This window comes from Macaca thibetana, chromosome 3 (assembly GCF_024542745.1).
Source record: "Macaca thibetana thibetana isolate TM-01 chromosome 3, ASM2454274v1, whole genome shotgun sequence".
Taxonomy (NCBI): Eukaryota; Metazoa; Chordata; class Mammalia; order Primates; family Cercopithecidae; genus Macaca; species Macaca thibetana.
This window is the reverse complement of record NC_065580.1, coordinates 48238575-48259457: the sequence shown is the minus strand read 5'-3', so window position 1 is coordinate 48259457 and position 20883 is coordinate 48238575. Positions and strand designations below refer to the sequence as shown.

General features: G+C 34.9%; 1 protein-coding gene across 3 annotated transcripts in view; it reads right to left on the bottom strand.

Annotated features, from left to right (window-relative positions):
- IMMP2L (inner mitochondrial membrane peptidase subunit 2) overlaps positions 1-20883 on the bottom strand; it is an 869510-nt gene that overhangs the window by 192781 nt on the left and 655846 nt on the right. For 2 of the 3 annotated variants that reach the window (XM_050782656.1, XM_050782657.1), the window contains exon 6: positions 14533-14635. The exons of the other annotated variant lie outside the window; for it this stretch is intronic. In XM_050782656.1, the coding sequence (XP_050638613.1) occupies positions 14533-14635 (103 nt within the window). The remainder of the gene's footprint in view (positions 1-14532; positions 14636-20883) is intronic. 3 annotated transcript variants of the gene reach the window in all.

Sequence of the window (20883 nt, the reverse complement as noted above, 5' to 3'; positions counted from 1 at the left end):
TGCAAGTAGAAAACAGAATCTTGAAGCCACATAAACTAATCACACTTAGACTTAAAACCGAAAATATTGGATATCTAGCCAAACAAAATTGCTCAAGTATCCAATACATATTCTAAACACTTCCACCTCCATGCTTCTGCTACCTTGCTTTCTACTTCTCGAAAGTTACTTTTCCACTTGTCTGTAAGTCCAAATCCTATCTTTTCTTCAAGGTTTAACTGATTAATGTCTTTGAATTCTTTCTTGCTAGAAATCACTTCTATGAACTTCATGATGTTGCACCTGTCTCTGGCTTTTATACTTTTTACGTTTTATTATATTACATTGTTGTCTACACTTTTGTCTGCCTAACACCCTGTATTATCTGGAACAACAATCCCTTTCTCTGTACTGGCATCAACAAGATAACGTTTCCATGGAGCTGCCATAATTTTTACATAACGCTGCCCCTAGGCCAGAATTGGTTGGTCTATAGGTAGATACCTGATCTAAACTATGACAACCACAACATTCCAGCCCTTGGCAGCTATTGATTCTTCCAGGACAGGCACTTACCTCAAGCTAGGCCAATCACAGTCCTTTCTCAACTAGATCCTGCCCCACTGGTCATAGCTAATTGGTGCAGGACTGGAACTGGACACAAGCTGACCCTCTGGATTGAGAACTAGAGGTCAGACCATTCCCTGTCCCATGTCTCAAACTGAAATATGCAGAACCGGAAAACTGCTCATGCTCATGGCCATGGGATTAGGCTTCCCTTAGCCTCAGAAGGCCTTGGAGTGGAAGCAACAGGTATCTGGTAGGGGTAAATGCCACCTCTTTAGTCTCACGATTGAAACCACCTTCCAAGCACTATTCGATGTTGTCTTTAGAGACAAGTGAAGTGACTTGTGATATTTGCGAGGAGCCACCACCACAAAAATAATTTCTCTCTCTGCTAGGTGATTTATACCATTTTATTATTATTTTCTTTTTATGGTGATGTTGAGTTGAGGAGAGATGTTCATGCTACATTTATTAAAAGTTAAAAGAAAATCTCAGCACCTTGGGAGTCCAAGGCACGTGGATCACTTGAGGGAGGCCAGGAGTTTGAGACCAGTCTGGCCAACATAGTGAAACCCTTTCTGTACTAAAAATACAAAAAAATTACCCTGGCATGGTGGCGCATGCCTATAGTTCCTAGTTCCAGCTACTCAAGAGTCTGAGGCACAAGAATCCTTTGAACCAGAGGAAGAGGTTGCAGTGAGCCAAGAATGTGCCATAGTGCACTCAAGCCTGGGTGATACAGCAAGACTCTGTCTCAAAACAAAACAAAAAAGGTTAAAAGAAAGCAGCATTTGTTGGCCGGGCACGGTGGCTTATGCCTTTAATCCCAGCACTTTGGGAGGCCGAGGTGTGTGGATTACCTGAGGTCAGGAGTTCGACACCAGCCTGGCCAATATGGTGAAACCGCATCTCTACTAAAAATACAAAAAAAAAAAAAAAAAAAGCCAGGCATGGTGGCATGCACCTGTAATCCCTGCTACTCAGGAGGCTGAGGCAGGAGAATCCCTTGAACCCAGGAGGCAGAGGTTGCAGCTAGACGAGATGGTGCCATTGCACTCCAGTGTGGGCAACAAGAGTGAAACTCTGGCTCAGAAACAAACAAACAAACAAACAACCACACACACAAGAAAGAAAGAAAGAAAGAAAGAAAGAAAGAAAGAAAGAAAGAAAGAAAGAAAGAAAGAAAGAAAGAAAGAAAGAAAGAAAGAAAGAAAGCAGCATTTGCAAGAGATGACATTCATCTCTCTGTCTTTTTCTGTGAAAGGTTACTAGATTTCCTCCTTTTGGGGAGGAGTAGAAAAAATAATTTTGAGAGCAGGAGAGATCTCCCCTCTTAAGGAGGGGCTACTACTTAGTAGTAAACATCTGGGGCTGAGAACACAGAATGTATGAGTTTTGAAGACAATGTATTTTACTCTAAGCCTACTTCACTTTCAACCGAGTGGAAAGAATATATAGGGTATTTTTTTGTGCATCTATAAATGATTTTGTTTTGCATGATTTGTGATGTTTTTGGCTGGCTTGCTTTTAAACAGGAGTGGAGTAATACAAAAGCACATTAAAGCAGACATACTAGGCAAAGGATCATGGTAGTATTCTAGTGGTCATTTGAGAGACTTTCAGGAATTAAAAACAGAGAATGTTGTAAATAACTTTATGAAGAGGGCAGTCTTCCTGAACCTAAAGGATGGGGATATATCAATTTTGGGTAGTCTCTATATACACAGGCATATCCTACTTAAATTCTTTCCATAAAGGGGCAACCTCTTCATAATCCTTCTTACATCAAATACCAAATTTACTTTGATGTGACAGAAAAAGGTATTGTGAATAGTGAACTTCAAAAGAATGAGCAGTGAGATGGTTAGGGGTAATGATAAGGTAGAGAAGCATATAATGAAATTTCAAATTAATATAATATTATTATACCAAACATATAATAGTAGGAAGATTTTCCTGCAATAAAACAGTAGTTTAAATAATGCTCTTCCATCTAAAAAAGATACTTCTTCTTAAGGCAAGGTGGTTGGTTTCTTTAAATTAAAATACAGATAAATATTATGGGACTATAATAAAATCAGAACTTACTCTGTAAAATATACCTGAAGTTCTTTATAAAATATACTATTGTGACTCAACAGTTCAATACTGTCTTAGTCTGCTTGTGCTGCTATAACAGAATGCCACAGATTGGGTAATTTTTAATAAAAAATGTATTGAGTCATAGTTTTGGAGACTGGGAAGTCCAATATTAAGGAACCAGCAGGTTTGGTTATTCTGATTTCAAGATGGCACCTTGAATACTGTATCCTCTGGAGGGGAAAAATAGTTTTTCCACACATAATGGGAGGCAGAAGAGCAAAGAGGAAAAAGGGGACTGAAGTCACCCTTTTATAAGGCATTAATCCCAGCCATGGCCTAATGACCTCTTAAACATTTGACCTGGTAATACTGTTACAATGGCAATTAAATTTCAACATGAATTTTGGAGGGGACACACATTCAAACAGTCACAAATACTACTTGAAAAAATATAACAGTTTAACCAGTTATGACCATCTGGGCAAAAAAGCTATTTAAGTACCATGCATTTTGATGAATGACCTTTAAAATAGCCTTCCTCATTTTATACTATTACTTTTCAGTCAGTGCAGGATAACACATTAAATCTAAAAACAATGGCCCAGCGAAACCATGCCAGTAGATTTAACGAATCCATTAATTTAACAGTAATTATCATTCCCTCTTCAGCACATATATTTTCTTTGTTTGAAAGACAATGCTGTGTGTTTGTGTTTTTTTTTTAATGACAGAAGAAGAATGCAATACAGTTTGTTTTAAAAGACTCTGTACCAAATATTCTGTGAAGATTATAAGTTCTCCTTGACTAGAGTCTAGATAATTCCATAATGACTCGTAGAAATGACATAATTTATAATCTCATTAGGTTTTTGTGAAGTGAAACTTAATTTATATGAACAACCCAAATATAATCATGGCTAATTCGAGAGGAATGTTTCATTTGCCTGTAGCTTCCCAGCAAATACTAGGCAGACAGAGTTTAAAGCCTCAGTGGGGAATAGGTAGATGTATTTCACAACAAGGGAGATTTAAGCAGCTTTGAAAATGGTTTGGTTGAAGCTCTTCAACTGTAAATAAAATTACTGGAGGTTTAAGTAAAACTTCAGCCTAATGTAGTTGTTAGTCTAAGTAGGTCCTAGTTAATGACTATTATCTTTTTGAAAATCAGGCCTAGTAATCAAAAAAGTTCAATATTCCACAACTTGATGAAGCCTTTCAGTTTCCCCTTTCCTTCCACTGATTACATCCTAATTTCAACACACAATATCAATATACTTATTTTAATACAGTAACAATATAAAGGGGAGATTAATGTAACTTGAAAGTACATTATATATCATTTCTTCACAAAAATTGATACATTTCTTTTTGAAAATATTTTTTAATTAAAAAATTTATTTACAACTTCCCACAATGTGTTGATGTATTGAAAATATTTTAATTTTGAAAAATATATATTTGGGTATGTTTTAAATAATAATGGCAAATAAATTTTTAAAACATGCTTTTCTCTCAGCTGGTTTACCAAAATATTCGCCACTCTGTTTCCTTCTTTTAGCCTCTACATTCTAGGAATTGTCTATACCTTTTGAAACATGTGAGAACTTTACCAAAAAGAGTAGAAAAGTCTGGTGAAATGAGTGGGGGTTAGTTGACATAGATGCTAAGTGTAACAGAATGGAACTTTGATACTTTGAGGGAATAATATTTGCCTATAATTTAAGGAGTCATGAACAAGACTTGATTGGTACTCCCAAGGTCAGGGACAAAAATCTAATACTTACCAGGTAGCACACTTCTCATCACGTAGCCAAGACTGCTGCTTATGCTTAATTTTAAGGTTTGACCCATCAGAGATGAGCATGGAGTTAGTTCAGTATTCCAACTGGTGAATTTCTCTAACAGATGTGGTGAGTTAATACGAGGAAGCAGAATATAACAGACATCAAACCAATTATTAGTTCCTAAGGACTCTTATAAGTCAATCTACTTCATATTTTTATTATCACCACCTTTGCCTAATGCCTAATCATATCCCATTTGAACTAATAGTATTATCAAATGATTGCATTTTCTACCTATATCCTATTTCCAATCTAATCTTTCATTCATAATTTTCCCAAATCAGTCTTGCCAGACACCTCTCATAACTTATTACTCTCCTGTTCCATAATGTAAAGGGCTTTTTAGTTCCTTCTAATGTTCAAATTTCTGACTTTCCTATTAACAGCCAGACATAATCAGTCCTAAACCAATCTTTCTAAAGTTATCTATTACTAATTCACTAGGATCAGTGGTTGGCAAGCTTTTTCTATAAAGAGAGGATAATAAATATTTTAGGATTTGTGGGATATAGTCTCTCTTGCAAGTACTTAACTCAGCCGTTACAGTGGGAAAGCAGCCAAAGTCAATATGAAAGCCAGAGTGTGGCTGTGTTCCAACATAACTTCTTTTGTACAGAAATAGGAATGGGTCAGATTTGGTTCAAGGGCCAGATTTCACTGCACCCTGTTCTAGATGAACCTTTACTGTGCAGAAATTGGCCATTAACTGTGTCATGAAACAGCTGTTAAACTCTGTTCCTAGTTCTGGGCTACAGTGATACAAGGATGAGTTAGCTCCCATAGCTGCCTTGGCAATGTTCACAGTCTTTACACACACAGAATCACTGCAATTATACTGCAAATGCTGTGTGGGGTCACTGGCTTAGTCAGAAGCAAAACTGCATGTTAGAGTAGGTCTGGAAGTAGTCATTGTCCAGATTAACGTGGGCAGGTACAAGATAATGAAAGGGAGAAGAAATGACATCCTGTGCCAACATACAAAAATGCAAAACCAAATGGTGAATTTATGAAATGATCAAGGCATAGGCAGGTAAGATGGATCTGGAAAATTTGGCATGAGACAGAATCAAAAGGGTTTGAATGCCCTGCTAATGAGTTTACACTAGCTTTTTTGAGCCAGACTTCACTCAGGCCCCGGCAAGAGGCACTGCTTTTTTGGTGCCTGTGTTTTTGAGGAACCTGCACATCACAAGTTTCACAAAAATTGAATTTATTAACGAACACATGGGTCCCTATGTCATTCAAGATCTGGCATTCAGCACTAGCAAAGTGTGACATTCTAACCCCGATTATTCACCAGGATTTACTCACAACAAACTAACACCATTAAGGACCCAGACACATGTTTTTCCATATATTTTATATTTTTTTAAAAATGGACTGATTCCAAATGCCATGAAACTTCACCAGTTGATCACAGGCAGGATTTCAGCCATCAAAGCACTTAGCTTAGAAGTGCTTAGAAGGAAATTAAATGACGTGACAAGCCTTCTCAGCATGGAGGCCACAGATTCTTGTATACTCAGTATCATTTGCCAGTAGCTGAGTGCCCCTGTTCTTTCTGCTCTTCATGTTTCAACTTGTGGTTCTAGAATTCTAGAGGTACTCAGGAAAACACAGTATTCACCACAGTTCTGCATGGTGACAAAGGAAACATTTGTGACTACTAAATAATTCATACTGCTCTTAAACTTATATGTATGTAGTTGAGGGTATGACATGCATGGAGCATGATACTCTTTACATTGATAAGCATGTATAAATTGAACCCTCAAACCTGTAAATAGATTTCCTTTTATAAAATATGCAATAAAATGTAATTAATTCTTTAAATACTTAAAAATTCAGTTCTATTTAAATAATTTTGATGTAATTTTATGTTAATAGTTATTTATATTTTGACTTTTGGTTTGGAAAGATACATTTTGACATTTTACAAAAAAATCTTTTGGAAAGACTTGAAAAAATTTACTTTTAAATTCTTTTACATTCATTTTCATCTACATTTTCATAAACATATATTTAAATTATCAACACTAAATACAATTAAATATTATTTTAATCCTTCATATCATGTGAAAATCTTGATTGCAACAACATAGAGATTTTGCTGAAATGGAGGCCAGTAAAAAAATGTATAAATGAATTTAAAATGTATTTTAAAAAACTGAAAAATAACAGCTTGGAATTTTCATTTGGAATATATATGTAATTTAACGCTTATGTATGTTTTCATTTTATTACTCTTCCAAACATCACAGACCTTTCAACAGAATACTCAAATGTGTAATAATAATTAAATTCAGTCATCTTTGTTTGCTGGTTTTAGCCATATGGAGATATATTTATCCAGTTAGGAAAAGTTACATATTTCATTTAACAGTTTGCTAACTTAATTTATAGTTACATGTTAAATATCTAGACATGTAGTGTTTAGACCTCCATGCCTTAGGCCTCACATATATTAGGGGACGATCTAATATTTGTAAGTAATGTGGAGTCACTGATGTCAACTTTTAATATTTTAACTTATGCAGTTATTAGAAATAGTCTATTATAGCAGGCGTAGTGGCTCATGCTTATAATCCCAGCACTTTGAGAGACCGAGGCAGATGGATCAATTGAGGCCAGGAGTTTGAGACCAGCGTGGTCAACATGGTGAAACCCTGTCTCTACTAAAAATGCAAAAATTAGCCTGGTGTGGTGGTGTGCACCTATAATCCCAGCTACTTGGGAGGCTGAGGCAGAAGAATCGCTTGAATCCAGGAGGCTGAGGTTGCAGTGAGCTGAGATTGGGCCACTGCACTCCAGCTTAGGTGAAAGAGCAAGACTCCATCTCAAAAAAAAAAAAAAAAAAAGGAAGTATTCTTTCATGTTTTAGACATAAAAAGCATAAGGCATAATGTAATGAACATCTGTATGCTCACCACTCTGCTTCAGATATAAGTACTATAACTTGGTGTCTTTGTACACTCACTCCTTCCCAATAACATTCATTCCCATCCTTTCCAGAGGTAACCAATCCTGAATTTTTTACTGCTATTTTAAATGGCAAATTCTTTAACAGTATGTTTTCTATTTCTTGATGATATCTAGCCATGTTTCATCATGTATATAATAGCTATTATACTACTAAGTTTGCATAATTGTCTTAATAGTTCTGCAGATTCCTCTTGGGTTTTCTAAGGAGACAATATCATATTTATGAAAAATAACAGTTTGGAATCCTCATTTCCCATCCCTATATCTTTCATTTCTCTTACTTGACTTAATCTGCACTGATAATGACCTTTAGCATAATGTCAAATATAAGTGGTAAGAGAGGACTTTCTTGCCTTTATTGAATATAGTAGGTACTGTAGGTTGATAATATTGTTGTTAGGAAGCAAAATGATATGATCAGGATTCTTTTCAGAAAAATTGTTAGTGACAGGAATATCAAATGGAGCAGAATTATTTAGGAGTCATATTACAAAAATAACTTCTATTTAATGCAAAAGCCATGGGGCCTGTGATGACCTTATCAGTAGAATACACATTATGGCTCTGATTCTGACGACATCAGTAAAAAACTGCATTTTCACTTGCTTGATTCACCAAGTTAGACAAATCTTAAAGTACCAAAAACTCACATGGGTCTTACTATGAATAATGTCTACAAGTGTAGTTATCATGATTCACTACAGGGTCCATTTACGGCTCCATTATACAAAAAAGATCACCCAAGACACTTAAAATTAAACTCATCTTTTTCAAATACAACCAATAAGATACTGACACAGAGCAAAGTCTTTTTAAAGATTACCCAACAAGTTTTCAGAAAATTAAAAATTTCCAAAAAAAGCTGTTTCCCAGCTTCAAAAGAACGTTATTTACATAGTTTGCTGTTTACAAAGTTATTTACATAGTTTGCTATTTATTAAAAGAAGTGGAGAGCAAAATTACCCACCGAATATTTTATAAGTACATATCCATGTAAATGAGGCAATTTAATCTCAAACTTTGAATCTCAATATATTCAATAGAACACTTTTTTTTGTCTTATGGGTGCCTCATATTTTTCCATTTTATTTTTGTATGTATGCCCAGTTATGTAGGTACCAACAAGTAAAATAAAGGCTTTGACCTCACTTTAAAAAAAATTCTAAGCGCTTATAAAATCGCTAAATTAATAACCCCTGCATATGTTTCACTAAATCTTGGCTCCTGACCTATTATCAGTAAATATATATTTCTAATAAAATGAATGTGTTTAATTCTGTAACTAAATGGCCCAAAGGAACAGTATCTGCCATAGCAATAAAGTCTAATGACAATTCTGCTGACATTCTTCTATCTAAAAATGAAATCATGTGGAAAATAATTTCTACACTAGCAGAATAATTAAGGCATAAGACAAAATTTGATTTGGTAGGAATGGAAGCTAAGATTGCCTCTTCTCTTGGGAAGACGGGTGACATTATTTATTTCATCACCATATTATGTTTCCAAGCTCTCTTTTTAAAATCATATATTTTTTTCATGTCTTAATTACAGCAACAAATCCAATGAACAGTGAAGCTAGTCCTGAGGGACTTTCTGTTTCATTTTACTGCATGGACATTTCTTGGTGTTGAACACAGCTTCTGAGAATGGGCTCTCTTCCAAAACTTAGTTATCTTTGGTTATACAAATATTTTCATTATAATGATATCTCCTTTAAGTGGCTTTGATCTTTTTATGAGATGTATGCCTTTGTCTACACCAGTCAAATGAAAATTATATCTAGGTAAAGCATGTGAGGTTGCCAGGTTCTGGCACTGTTTATGGGAATCATGAGAAACATTTGATGAAAAACCACAAGGTGAGGCTTTATGACTTATTAACAAAAACTATAAAACTACTGTTACCAGTATTTTTCTATAAAATATAGATTATTTTAGTTCCTATCAAAATTTTCTAAAGAACAAGCATGTACTACAAGCCACAAGAAAATATAACCAATTAAAGCCTAAGCACCATTTTTTCAAAGAAAGTGTGAAGAGAATACTTCATTTGGATCCTGTCAACACTGTCTAATGACCTTTTTTAAATTTGAAATGGCTGATTTTAAATAAAAGCTATTCTAGCTGCTCTAGAGAAGTTACACAAGGAAAATGCTACAATTCGACAATAAATAAATGCAATGAAAATTCATTCTCGTGTATCACAAGATTATTCTGTATTGCATAGGCAGAATATTTTCAATGCAGCTAAAACCCATTAACCACTCCAGGCGTAAATTACTTCATTCACAAAACATATAGCATCTAGAGTGCTTTATGTAACGCAGGATTTTTACCAAATAGTTATTTTCACTGATTTCAGAACACTCTGTTCTACCAAATCCTCCTGGGAGATTTCATGGGTTTTCATACACACTCTACTTCTCTAAAAGGCCCTGTCATACCCCCAACTAGAGTATTTGTTACAATGTGTTGTGAAGGACTGATTGTCTCCCTCCCTTCCATCCTTCCTTGAGAGTGGGGATTATACCTTAGTACTGGTAGAATCTGTTGATCCTCTTACCTGCTCCTTCTGGGCATCAGGGTATGTTTTAATGTTTAGTGATAGTGGCAAAAGAATTCAGAAGGCTCACAGGTTCAGTCCACTCTTTATCATCTATGACCTGAATCTCTGTCCTTATAATCTCTGACTATTTTAAACATTTCCCAAGACTCAGTCCCAATTCCTCTCTTTGTCAAGTGCTTTCCTTCCTTCCTTCCTTCCTTCCTTCCTTCTTTCCTTCCTTCTTTCCTTCCTTCCTTCCCTCCCTCCCTCCCTCCCTCCTTCCTTCGTTCCTTCCCTCCCTCCTTCCTTCCTTCCTTCCTTCCTTCGTTCCTTCCCTCCCTCCCTCCCTCCCTCCCTCCCTCCCTCCGTCCTTCCTTCCTTCCTTCTTGCCTCCCTCCCTCCCTCCCTCCCTCCCTCCCTCCCTTCCTCTTCCCTCAACCTCTTTTTTTGGGGGGGCAGAGTTTCTCTCTTGTTGCCCAGGCTGGAGTGCAATGGTGCAATCTCAGCTCACTGCAACCTCCGCCTCCCAGGTTCAAGTGATTCTCCTGCCTCTGCCTCCCGAGTAGCTAGGATTGCAGGCATGCGCCACCACACTCAGCTGATTTTTGTATTTTTAGTAGAGACAGGGTTTCACCATGTTGGTCAGGCTGGTCTCAAACTCCTGACCTCAGGTGATCCACCCGCCTTGGCCTCCCAAAGTGCTGGGATTATAGGCATGAGCCACCACACCCGGCTGTCAAGTGCTCTTAAAAGAAAAGGTCCCATTCTTTCATCCTTCCTGCAACTCCAAGAATCTATTGTTTTGTTTTTTACCAAAGAAGTATTATATAGGGGAAAAAAATCAGAACAGGTATGATTAGATACTAAATTGCTTAAAATGTCCATTTCCCACATACATTACAGAATCTAAAATCTCTGCCTGGTTAAATGTAACTTTTGTTTCTCCTGAGCCATCCCACCCATCAGGATCCACAAGCCTAAATCAAAGTGGACAAACCGCAGGTGCTCAAAAATGTGTCTTGAAGGCATAGATAAAAAGCTTTGCATGATATAAAAACATAAACTTTACTTCTTCTCCTTTACTTTTCATTGGCTTTTAAAAAATGGAAAATTTTTTGCACTTCATAAATTTTAATATTCATTTTCCACACTTTTCAAAAAACATAACCTTTACTTTTTCTCCTTTACTTTTCACTAGTTTTTAAAAAGTGAAAAAATTTTTGTACTTCATAAACTTCAAAAGGAATTCTATGGAATTTTAATATTCTATATATCATCACTTTCAAACCAACAGTTCATTTCATTAATAAATAATAGTTCTAATGCTCATTTATTTCTAAAACTATCATCTCCTATTAGGCATATTTCCTTCACAAAACACTCTGGGGGCTAATATTTTATCTAATAAGGTATCAATAAAATAAGTGATTGAATTTGCTCTTTTCCAAATGACTTAGAACTAAAAAGAACTCATATTTAGTATAGCTCAAAGTTTCCATTCTCAGAAAGACGCACTCTATCATAAATAGCTTCTGAATCTGAATTATTCAGTTATGCTTCATAGTCCCGGCACACAAATTGTTCACAAGGTCACAGTATGATCACAAACCTAAAAATCAAAATACATTTATACATCTTAGAAAAGTTATGTTTGCCTTGAAATGTATAAGCCAAAAGTTTTTCTTCTAATGTCCTTTGGTCAAAGTAGCTAAAATAAATTATATATTTTAGGTGCTAAATATATAAATAATTTACTTTAGGTTTATTTTTAGATACTAGAATTTCACAAATCACTATGCAGGAAAGAGTGAAAGTCTCTTGGTTGCTCTCAGTTTAAACCTAGATAAAAATGATAGAAAAACTTCAAAGTGGAAAATGTACAAGCTAACTGGAGGCCATGGAAAGAATCACATTTGTGTTTTCAGTAAATGGAACATATTATCTAGGAGAACAGTTCAAATATAATTACTAATATTTATAATAATCGCTGCATGCATTTTTAATTGAAGAGTCTGTCAACGTAGAGTAGTTAAAAATCACTATTAGAAATGTCACAGCTATAGATATATACAAATACAAATACAAACTTTACTTTTTATGTGCTTCCATTTTAAAGCAGGCAGAAAATTTGTCACTATCTACGATAATCAGTTATTTTGTGTGCTGGTGAAGAACATCATGGCTACAATAGAAAATGTATTCATCTACATAGAACCAGGTGTCGTAAAGGAAAAGACACTAATGTCTTTCACAGAGAAAGAAATTACTGAAAGAAATGCTTAGAAAATATTCTGAGCAATTATAAAGCAACACATTAGAATCACCAAGTCTTTATGATATAATCCAGTAAAATCAAGTAGTAATATGCACTGAACAACACTTCCAGACAATTATCAAAATTTTAAAGTAAACTTATGAAAGGTATTTATCACACTAGAAATGCAAACTAAAGTCATAAATTGGCAAATCCGTATCATGAGACGATAGGACATTTTCTATCATTGTGCAATGATCATAAACTCAAGAGGGTTAGCATAAAGATATTTCAGAGAGACATCATACATAATGGAAATATTTCATACCCAATCACATCTGTGATGAGAGAGACATGAAATGGTTTTTAGGTAATCTTTTTCACTTGCGAGTTGCTACAAAATTTTGTCACAAGAGTCACTTCTACACTGTAAGCGACCTAAAACATTTCCAATCTGTTTATTTCACTTTAGTATACCTTACAAAAATTATATTATATTTTTGTAATAATTACTATTCAAAGGCAAGAAAGGGTCTTAGTAGTATTTATTATCATCATTGCAACTAGAAAAAAAGAAGTAGGAGTAGTTTCCTAAAGTTATCTTCCACACAGTCATATATGTTTATCCAGCTCTAGCTCTATTACTGTACTGTCAGCCAAAGATGAGTCAAAGTGGCTGCTCCATTAGTGACAGCAGGAGTGTGCCCTCATACTATGTGAAAGAAATTGTTTTATTAGAGACCACCAACATTAAATTTTAGAAAAAACTATATGGATAAAATGTTTTTCACAAACATATCTAAAGGTATTCAATATTAACTTATACAAGTTGAATATCCCTTATCCAAAATACTTGAAACCAGAAGTATTTCAAATTTTTGATTTTTTTTTATTTTGGAGATTTGCACTATACTTACTGGATGAGCATATCTAATCCCAAAATTTGAAATCCAAAATGCTCCAATGAACATTTCCTTTGAGTATCATATTGGTGCTCAGTAATATGAGAATTTTGGAGCATTTCCGATTTCAGACTTTTAGATTAGGGATGCTCAACTTACATATATGTTAACAAGTACAGATATGTCTACCTTTAGGAAAATCTAATGAGTGAAGATCCAAGCTTTTAAACACACTAGATAATGAGAAGCAGGTGTAGTGCCAGTTAACTAAAAGATTCTTCACTTTATATTAGGAGCTATTGCAGGGATTCATAAATACAGAATTTCTGTATACATTCAACATGAAAAAACTCCCAAAATACCAGTTTAGTCTCAATTTTATGGAGTGCAAGCATGGAATAAGGAATGTCTGCATGTCTACTATAAACTCAATAATTCTAACATTCTACTTATAAAGGGTGACAGATTATGCCATTCCAAAATATGCCACTTTGACATGAGGATAACTTTAAGCTAAAGGCACTTGACAAACAGCAGATGCAAGAAGAGCATTCTAATCTTTTCCTTTTCTTCCTGAAAGCAGGAGACACAATTTTTCATGTGAAAGATGCCCTTCCTGTACCAGGAGAAAAAAACATTATTTCGTGGGAAGTCATGGCAGGGGGCACAGAGGGGGGTCTGTACCAACAGACCTTGTTAAAATGTGTTAAAATAATTATCTTCCTTTAGCCTCACCACGTAATTTAGTTACTTTTCCACAATTATGTCTCTTTGTTCAATCTAACATAAAAGTATGTACGTTTTTCCACCTGTTGGGTCTTCATTTCTTTATGAGGGCTCCTGTGCCACCTAAAACTTATCTTAAATTTGCAGGCTTTTCTCCTATGACTCTGTCTTATGTCAATTTAATTCTCAGGCCCCGCCGGGACCCTAAGAGGGTAGAGGTAAAATTTGCTTCCTGTACATTTACTAATATGATTTCCATTACATTTGCATTTTAAACTAATGATTTAGAAAACTGATGCCTACATAATGTGTACAAGACCTAAACATCAACTGAAAATATAAGCTACAAAGTATTCCCGTGGGAGAAAAAAAGATCTTCCAATTTGGAATAAGGTAGTTGGCCAAAAGCATTTTTTAGTATTTTCTTGAAGTGTATGAGTTTTTTTTTCTAAGAAACACATGTGCACACACATACCTACATACACACTGATAGTGTACTTTATCTATGATACTTAAAAGGAAATTTTCAAACATAAACTATTCCACTATAAAATTCATGATCAGTCTTACCCAAATAACCTATCTGACATACTTTTGTTCTCACCTTTGAAATCCAATTATATCAACAAGAAGATAAAAGATGACTTACCGGCCCAAAAGAATTACTGTCAAAACTGTGTCCATGATGATCACCTTCAACCCAGATGTGACCACGGGGGACTTTGACATACCGGTTTTTGTGTCCTATGGTTCTGGAAATAAACAGTGTAACCACTGAGATATGAATAGAAAAGAGATCAAACTGTTGAGCATACAAACTCAGGAATGGCAAAAATATTACATAGATGTTACAGACAGGTTAACCATGAAGCTTCTCCATAATTTCATTTTTAAGGAAGATGTGGTTAGAGCCCTTTGAATCTATTCACAGTATTTTTTTTCTTTTTATATTTCTATAGGTAAGAATTTTGTGCTTAGAAAAAATGTATTGACACTAAATATAATGTGTTTTATTTAATTTAATTCACAATATTCTAAATATGTATTTATGAAATCCAATAAACCCCAACAAAATACAGATCTAACTTGGTTTTTTAACATTTACTTTTAAGTTAATATTCAACTTTTCCAACAGACTCACGCACAACTACAATCTTCATTTTTTGCAGTCAAACTTCTCAACCAATGGACAACACTTTTCATAACCTCTTAATACTCTAAATTTCAGCATAAGAAATAAAGGAAAGAACATAATCTGGATAACTTCTTATTAGATAAAAACTATCAATATCAGATATTGAATCAAATATTGAAAATTTTTAACCAGCACTAAAGTATTCCTAAAAATGAAAATTTTTTTAACAATTGTGAAGACTAAAGATCAATGATACACATGTTGCAAAACATTCTATATTCTTAATGCTGGCAAGGAAATGGACTAAGAAAAGGCTATCTCACACAGTTTTCGTAGCAATGTATAATGGTATAATGTTTTTCCCTGTATTTCCATTTCAGGCAACTTTTTGGTACATTTTTAAGATACTAAAATGTTTGTCTTTTGACTTAGTTATTCTACTTGTAGAAATCCATTTGAAAAATAAAATCAGAAATACAGACACATTTATTCACTACAAGGGGTGTTCAAACAAGGCTTTTTATAGCAAAAAATAATAATAATTTACCTAAATATTCAACAACACAGAATTGGTTCAATAAATTATGATACAACCAACTAAATGAAAGAGACAGGCTTACAATAAAATATTAACCTAATCCCATAATAAGAAGTTATTTTGGGGGCAGAGACTGCATTTTTTTTCTTTTATCCCCTAAAAAGCTCAGGAAAACGCCTGGCCTAAAGACGTTTCTCAGTAAGTGTTGGCTGAATGAAGGAGTGCATAAATATCACCTCCAAGCCTGCAGAGTTCAGAAACTGAGCTTGGCACACATACTGTTCTTTGAGGTGGTGTCCCTTTGAGACTATTTTTATTAGTTAGCAAGTTGTATATGTGCAGAAGAATACATTAAAAAAAACTAAACATAAATTGGTGCTACAGAAACTGAAACTATTCATTACCTAGGATGGTTTTTAATTTTCAAGATAATTTCAGTGTTGAATTACTTTACTTTAGATTAGTACATCATTCATGCAAGGAAGCAATATTGTGGCTATTAGAAGCCCACAGTAAGTTAATGACTGCTGTTTATTTTTAATTACTATTGGGAAGAAAGTTTTCAGCTTTTTAAAGAAAAGTGAAAAACAAGTTGAACACATCTTACCATCATATACTCTGTAATATAAGTGTTCTTCAATTAAAATCAGTCAATTAGTTCCTGACATCACTACAGCTTTCATTATTAGACTGCTTCTAAGAACTAATATTCTACATGAAATGTTAATGACAAAGAAAATATCCTTTTACTTAATTGTTGGCAAGGCATACTCTCCAAATCAGTCCAAACGTTTGTTCACCTTATTAAGCTGGGTATTTTGGATAAATGCTCAGAAAGAAAACAATTACCAATTTTGTCTCTTCAAATAACCATTCAAGAATTACAAAGGAAAACCAGCATAAAATTATTTCTGCAATGACATGGTGAGTTTTAAATCAAGCATATTCTTCCAGAAACCAGAAGAGTGATATGAAACCAAGATTGAGTTTTAACGTCATGTAAGCCAGGATACTTGTGATAGAAAGCAACAGCATCCTAAAAGACCAGTGACAGTTACACGTTTCCTTGCACTGACCATCTTATCTGAAAAATTTAAATATAGCCTTTATCCTATTATTTTCTAGCTGCTTACAGTGCTTTATTTTTCTTTATTGAGCCTGCTAACACTTGATATACATTTATGGGTTTATTTGTTTATTTTTTATTTCCCTCCACTGGAATGCAATCTTTGGAACTTTGCCTTTTTTGTTCATAAGAGTATCCCCAGAGTCCAGAACAGACTGCACAGAGTACTCAATAAACATTTGTTAAATGAATGACCAAATAAATGAATAACTGAAGAATAAAAAATACTGTCATAAAGGCAGAATAATAGAGTGGAAAGTATATAGGTTCTGGAAACAGAGTAGACCAGTTTTGATCTTGATACTATTACTCACAAGTAATCTTTTGCAAGTTACTTAGAGTTTCTACCTCTATTTCCCCATCTTTAAAATGGAAGAAGACATACCCTAACTTAGCAGTCCCCATCCTTTTTGGCAGTAGGGACTGATTTCATGGAAGACATTTTTTTTTCATGGACCAGGGTGGGTGGGGGAAGGTTTTGGCACGATTCAAGCACATTACATTTATTGTGCATTTTATTTATATTATTTTTAAATTGTAATATATAATGAATTAAATTATACAACTCACTATAATGTAGAATCAGTGGGAGTCCTGAGCTTGTTTTCCTGTAACTAGATGGTCCCCTCTGGGGGTGATGGGAGATAGTGACAGATCATCAGGTATAAGAGTCTCATAAGGAGCATGCAACCTAGATCCCTCACATGCGCAGTTCACAATAGGGTTCACACTCCTGTAAGAATTTAATCACACGGCTGATTTGGTAGGAGGTAGGGCTCAGGCAGTAATGGGAGCAATGGGGAGTGGCTGTTAGTACAGATGAAGCTTCCCTTGCTGCTTACCTCCTGCTGTGTGGCCCAGTTCCTAATAGGCCACAGACCAGTACCAGTCCATGGCCCAGAGACTCCTGCCCTAACTGGGCTGAAATGAAGGTTAGTAGTTAGATGAAAATAAAATGGAAAGATTGTTATACAGCATACACTCTGGAGCCAGCCTGTCTTGGCTTTTGTATCTTACCTAACATTTTCAAGTTTACATGATCTGCACAAGTTGATGAAACTCTGTGTCAGTTTCCTCAGTTACACAACTAGGCAAGTAACAATACCTAACTCAAAAAATTATTCTATAGATAAAAGTGGCATACATTAAACACTTGATAAGTGGATTCTCTTCTAGTTGAGACTGTTTTTAATTTAAGTAAAGCACTGAATATAGTTCCGATGTATAGTTAGAACCCAGTAAGTGGTAGTTTTTATTGCTATTGTCTTCCTTTGTCCATTATTTTCTTTCATTTTATAAGTCAGAATGTGTTCAGCCTCTGTCATCTATTAGCATCAGTTTTTTAAAATTACCTGAACTACGCTTCAGTAATTTCCTCTCCCGACGACTGCACTGTAACTACAGCCTATTTTTAATGGTACAATCAATCTTTTTTCTCTTTTGCTCTTATGTCCGTCTGGGACACTCTAAAACTTACATGTAAAAACACTATTTGGGTTCTGCATATTCAAATATGCAGGGAGTAGTAGGGGAAAGTACAATCTATTTGTGTTTTTACCTACTAGTCTCTTGTATATTTGAATATTGCTATGCTAATACAGAGTGGTTTCCTAGATACCAGACAGATTTGAAAGAACACTTAGAGCTATAGAAGAACCCTGGTAAAATTCACGCTGTATCCCAGTGCATATTCTGTTTCTTGGGTTTCAATCTAACTTTTTAAAGAATAATCCAAAGTAGCTTTAAAAAATATGATGTTAAAATATTGGGCTAGTTCTTTTTAGGACTGCCAAAGAAATATAATACTCCTAATAGAATTTCTCTAGAGAAAGAATTTTAAATAGCTTTGTGCTCCTGAATTCACATAAAAGAAAGACAAGATAATCTTTTAGGTGATTTAACAGTTAAGTGAGGTGTCAGCCTACAAGGTTGTATGTATCTATGGCTTGCAAATAATTTTGGTTTTGACAGTCAAAAATGAGCTCTGTATGGTATTCTAACTACCTGTCTAAAAGAAAAGGCATTTTTAGTACTACCTTTACCAAGACAAGTTACCTAGGTCTTATAAATGGAATAAAGAATCATTGCCTCCAATTTGATTTGACCTTGAAAACAATATTTTTAAGTCTCTGAATCTTTTGAGTGTCATCGGGTGAATACAAAAGTATTGTCTAGGTAATTCTTGTTACCACAAGAAAGAAAGGAAGAACTTCTTATTAAAAGTATTTCCCAAATACGCACACACACACACACACACACACACACACACACACACACACACACACTCTCTCTCTCTCTCTCTCTCTTTCCTTCTCTCCCTCTTAAGTAGGTCACTTATTTATATTAATAATTCATGATTGATTTAAGGTATTCTTATCTATTTTTCAAATTATTCTCTTAGTTTTTCTCATTGTCCAAAGTAGTGGCTGCCCTGAGCGTATTTACTGCTCCCTGGATACTAGATCCATGGTTTTCATTGTCTTGAAGGACCAGAAGTCAGGGGCTCTGGACTCAGAAAGATCAGCAATTAGAACTAGGTCTCTTTATCACTGTTAACAGATAGAACCAGAAAAAAAAATCCACCATCAGGAAAGAAAAATAAAAAGAACACTTGCCTTTGTAGTGTTGGCCTCTGAAAGAGAAAAAACTCTCTTTTGAGAATCTACCTTCTGCTCTCAAGTGAAACTAAGGTTCAAATTCACACTACTTGGGTAGTCTCACACAGTTAAGAATCAACTTTAATCGGCCCCAGGCATCTGGCAGAGAATAATCCCTCAAATGTGGTTTTCAGGTTTTCTATAGATAAATCCCAGCCAACAGGAACCCACAATCCAAAATTACAAATCTCATTTGGAAATACCCACCTTAGTGAGTCAGGACAAACAATAAGTAGCAAAATTAGACTCCTGCAAACTTCAAATACTGGATTTATGAATATATATGCTATATTTAAATACTTTTAAAAGTATAAAGGGAATTAAATACACGAGTAAGGAAGAATATAATATTTGAAAGATAGACACTTGAAAAATAACCAAATAGAAATTCTAAAAATTAAAATATATAACTAAATAAGTGGGTTAAAAAGCAAATTACTCTGAGATAAAGAAAGAAGTAATGAACTGGAGTAGAATTCAATACAGAGCACTAAAGAAATGGAAAATATTAGAGACATTAGAAAGATATGGGAAGCATTGTAAGAAAATGTAACATCAGTGTAATCAAAATTCCAAAGAAAGAGAATAAAAAGAAACAAGGAAGAGATAATATTTGAAGAGATAGTGGTAGAGGATTTTCCCGAATTGATGAATGAATAAATGTGCTGGGCCTCAGAAATTGATAACCCAAAATATGGCACTTTGATGTGTTAAACTGAAGAAGCCTCAAGGTCTCTCTGACCTCCTTCCACCTCCTGTTTCTCAACCCATTGTCTCTCCTAAATAAAGCTCATGATGAAGCTGTTCCCTGAAGTTCCCTTATCTCCCTGAAGTCCAGACTGGCTCAGAAGAAAATGGTTACCTCCAGTCCATTCCCTGAGTTTTCATTAACTCAACTCATATCGCAGGAAGAAAGTCTGAAGTCTCAACATACCTGAATAAACTTTGGTCACAAACCATCGTCTGCTTTGTGGGTCCAACTTGTCTCAGGCCATTGTATGTTCAACCCCATTGAATTCCCATAAAAACCATTTACTACCACCCTAAAATTCTCCACACTTCCCCATCTCCCTTCCCCCTAAAAAGAAGGGTATAAAATGATCTGTACTCCATTGCCTGGTGTACTCGCTCTGTGACTGAAGCCTCCATTGCACTTTGTATGACTTCACTCCTATTAATCTGCCTTTTGTCAGTTACTTTTCAGTCAGTTTTCAGAGGGCGAAGGGGAAGTTTTCCTTTGACCGCTACAAATGCAGATTCTGCAATCAGTGCAAATAACAAGTAAAAATCGCACCATCATATGTTGTAATGAAATTGTAGAACACTGAAGTCTCACTACTCCCAACCTCAAATTCTGAAAAGCTTCCAGAGAAAAAAACATGGACTACCTTAAAAAAAAAAAAAAAAAAGAAAGAAAATTAAATTGACAGTAGAATTCCCTTACTGGAGCATAATTTGCATGAAATAGAATTCAGCAATCTTAAGTATACAACTCAATGAATTTAAAAATCAACGGTCACATAATCCCTATCTATATCAAGATA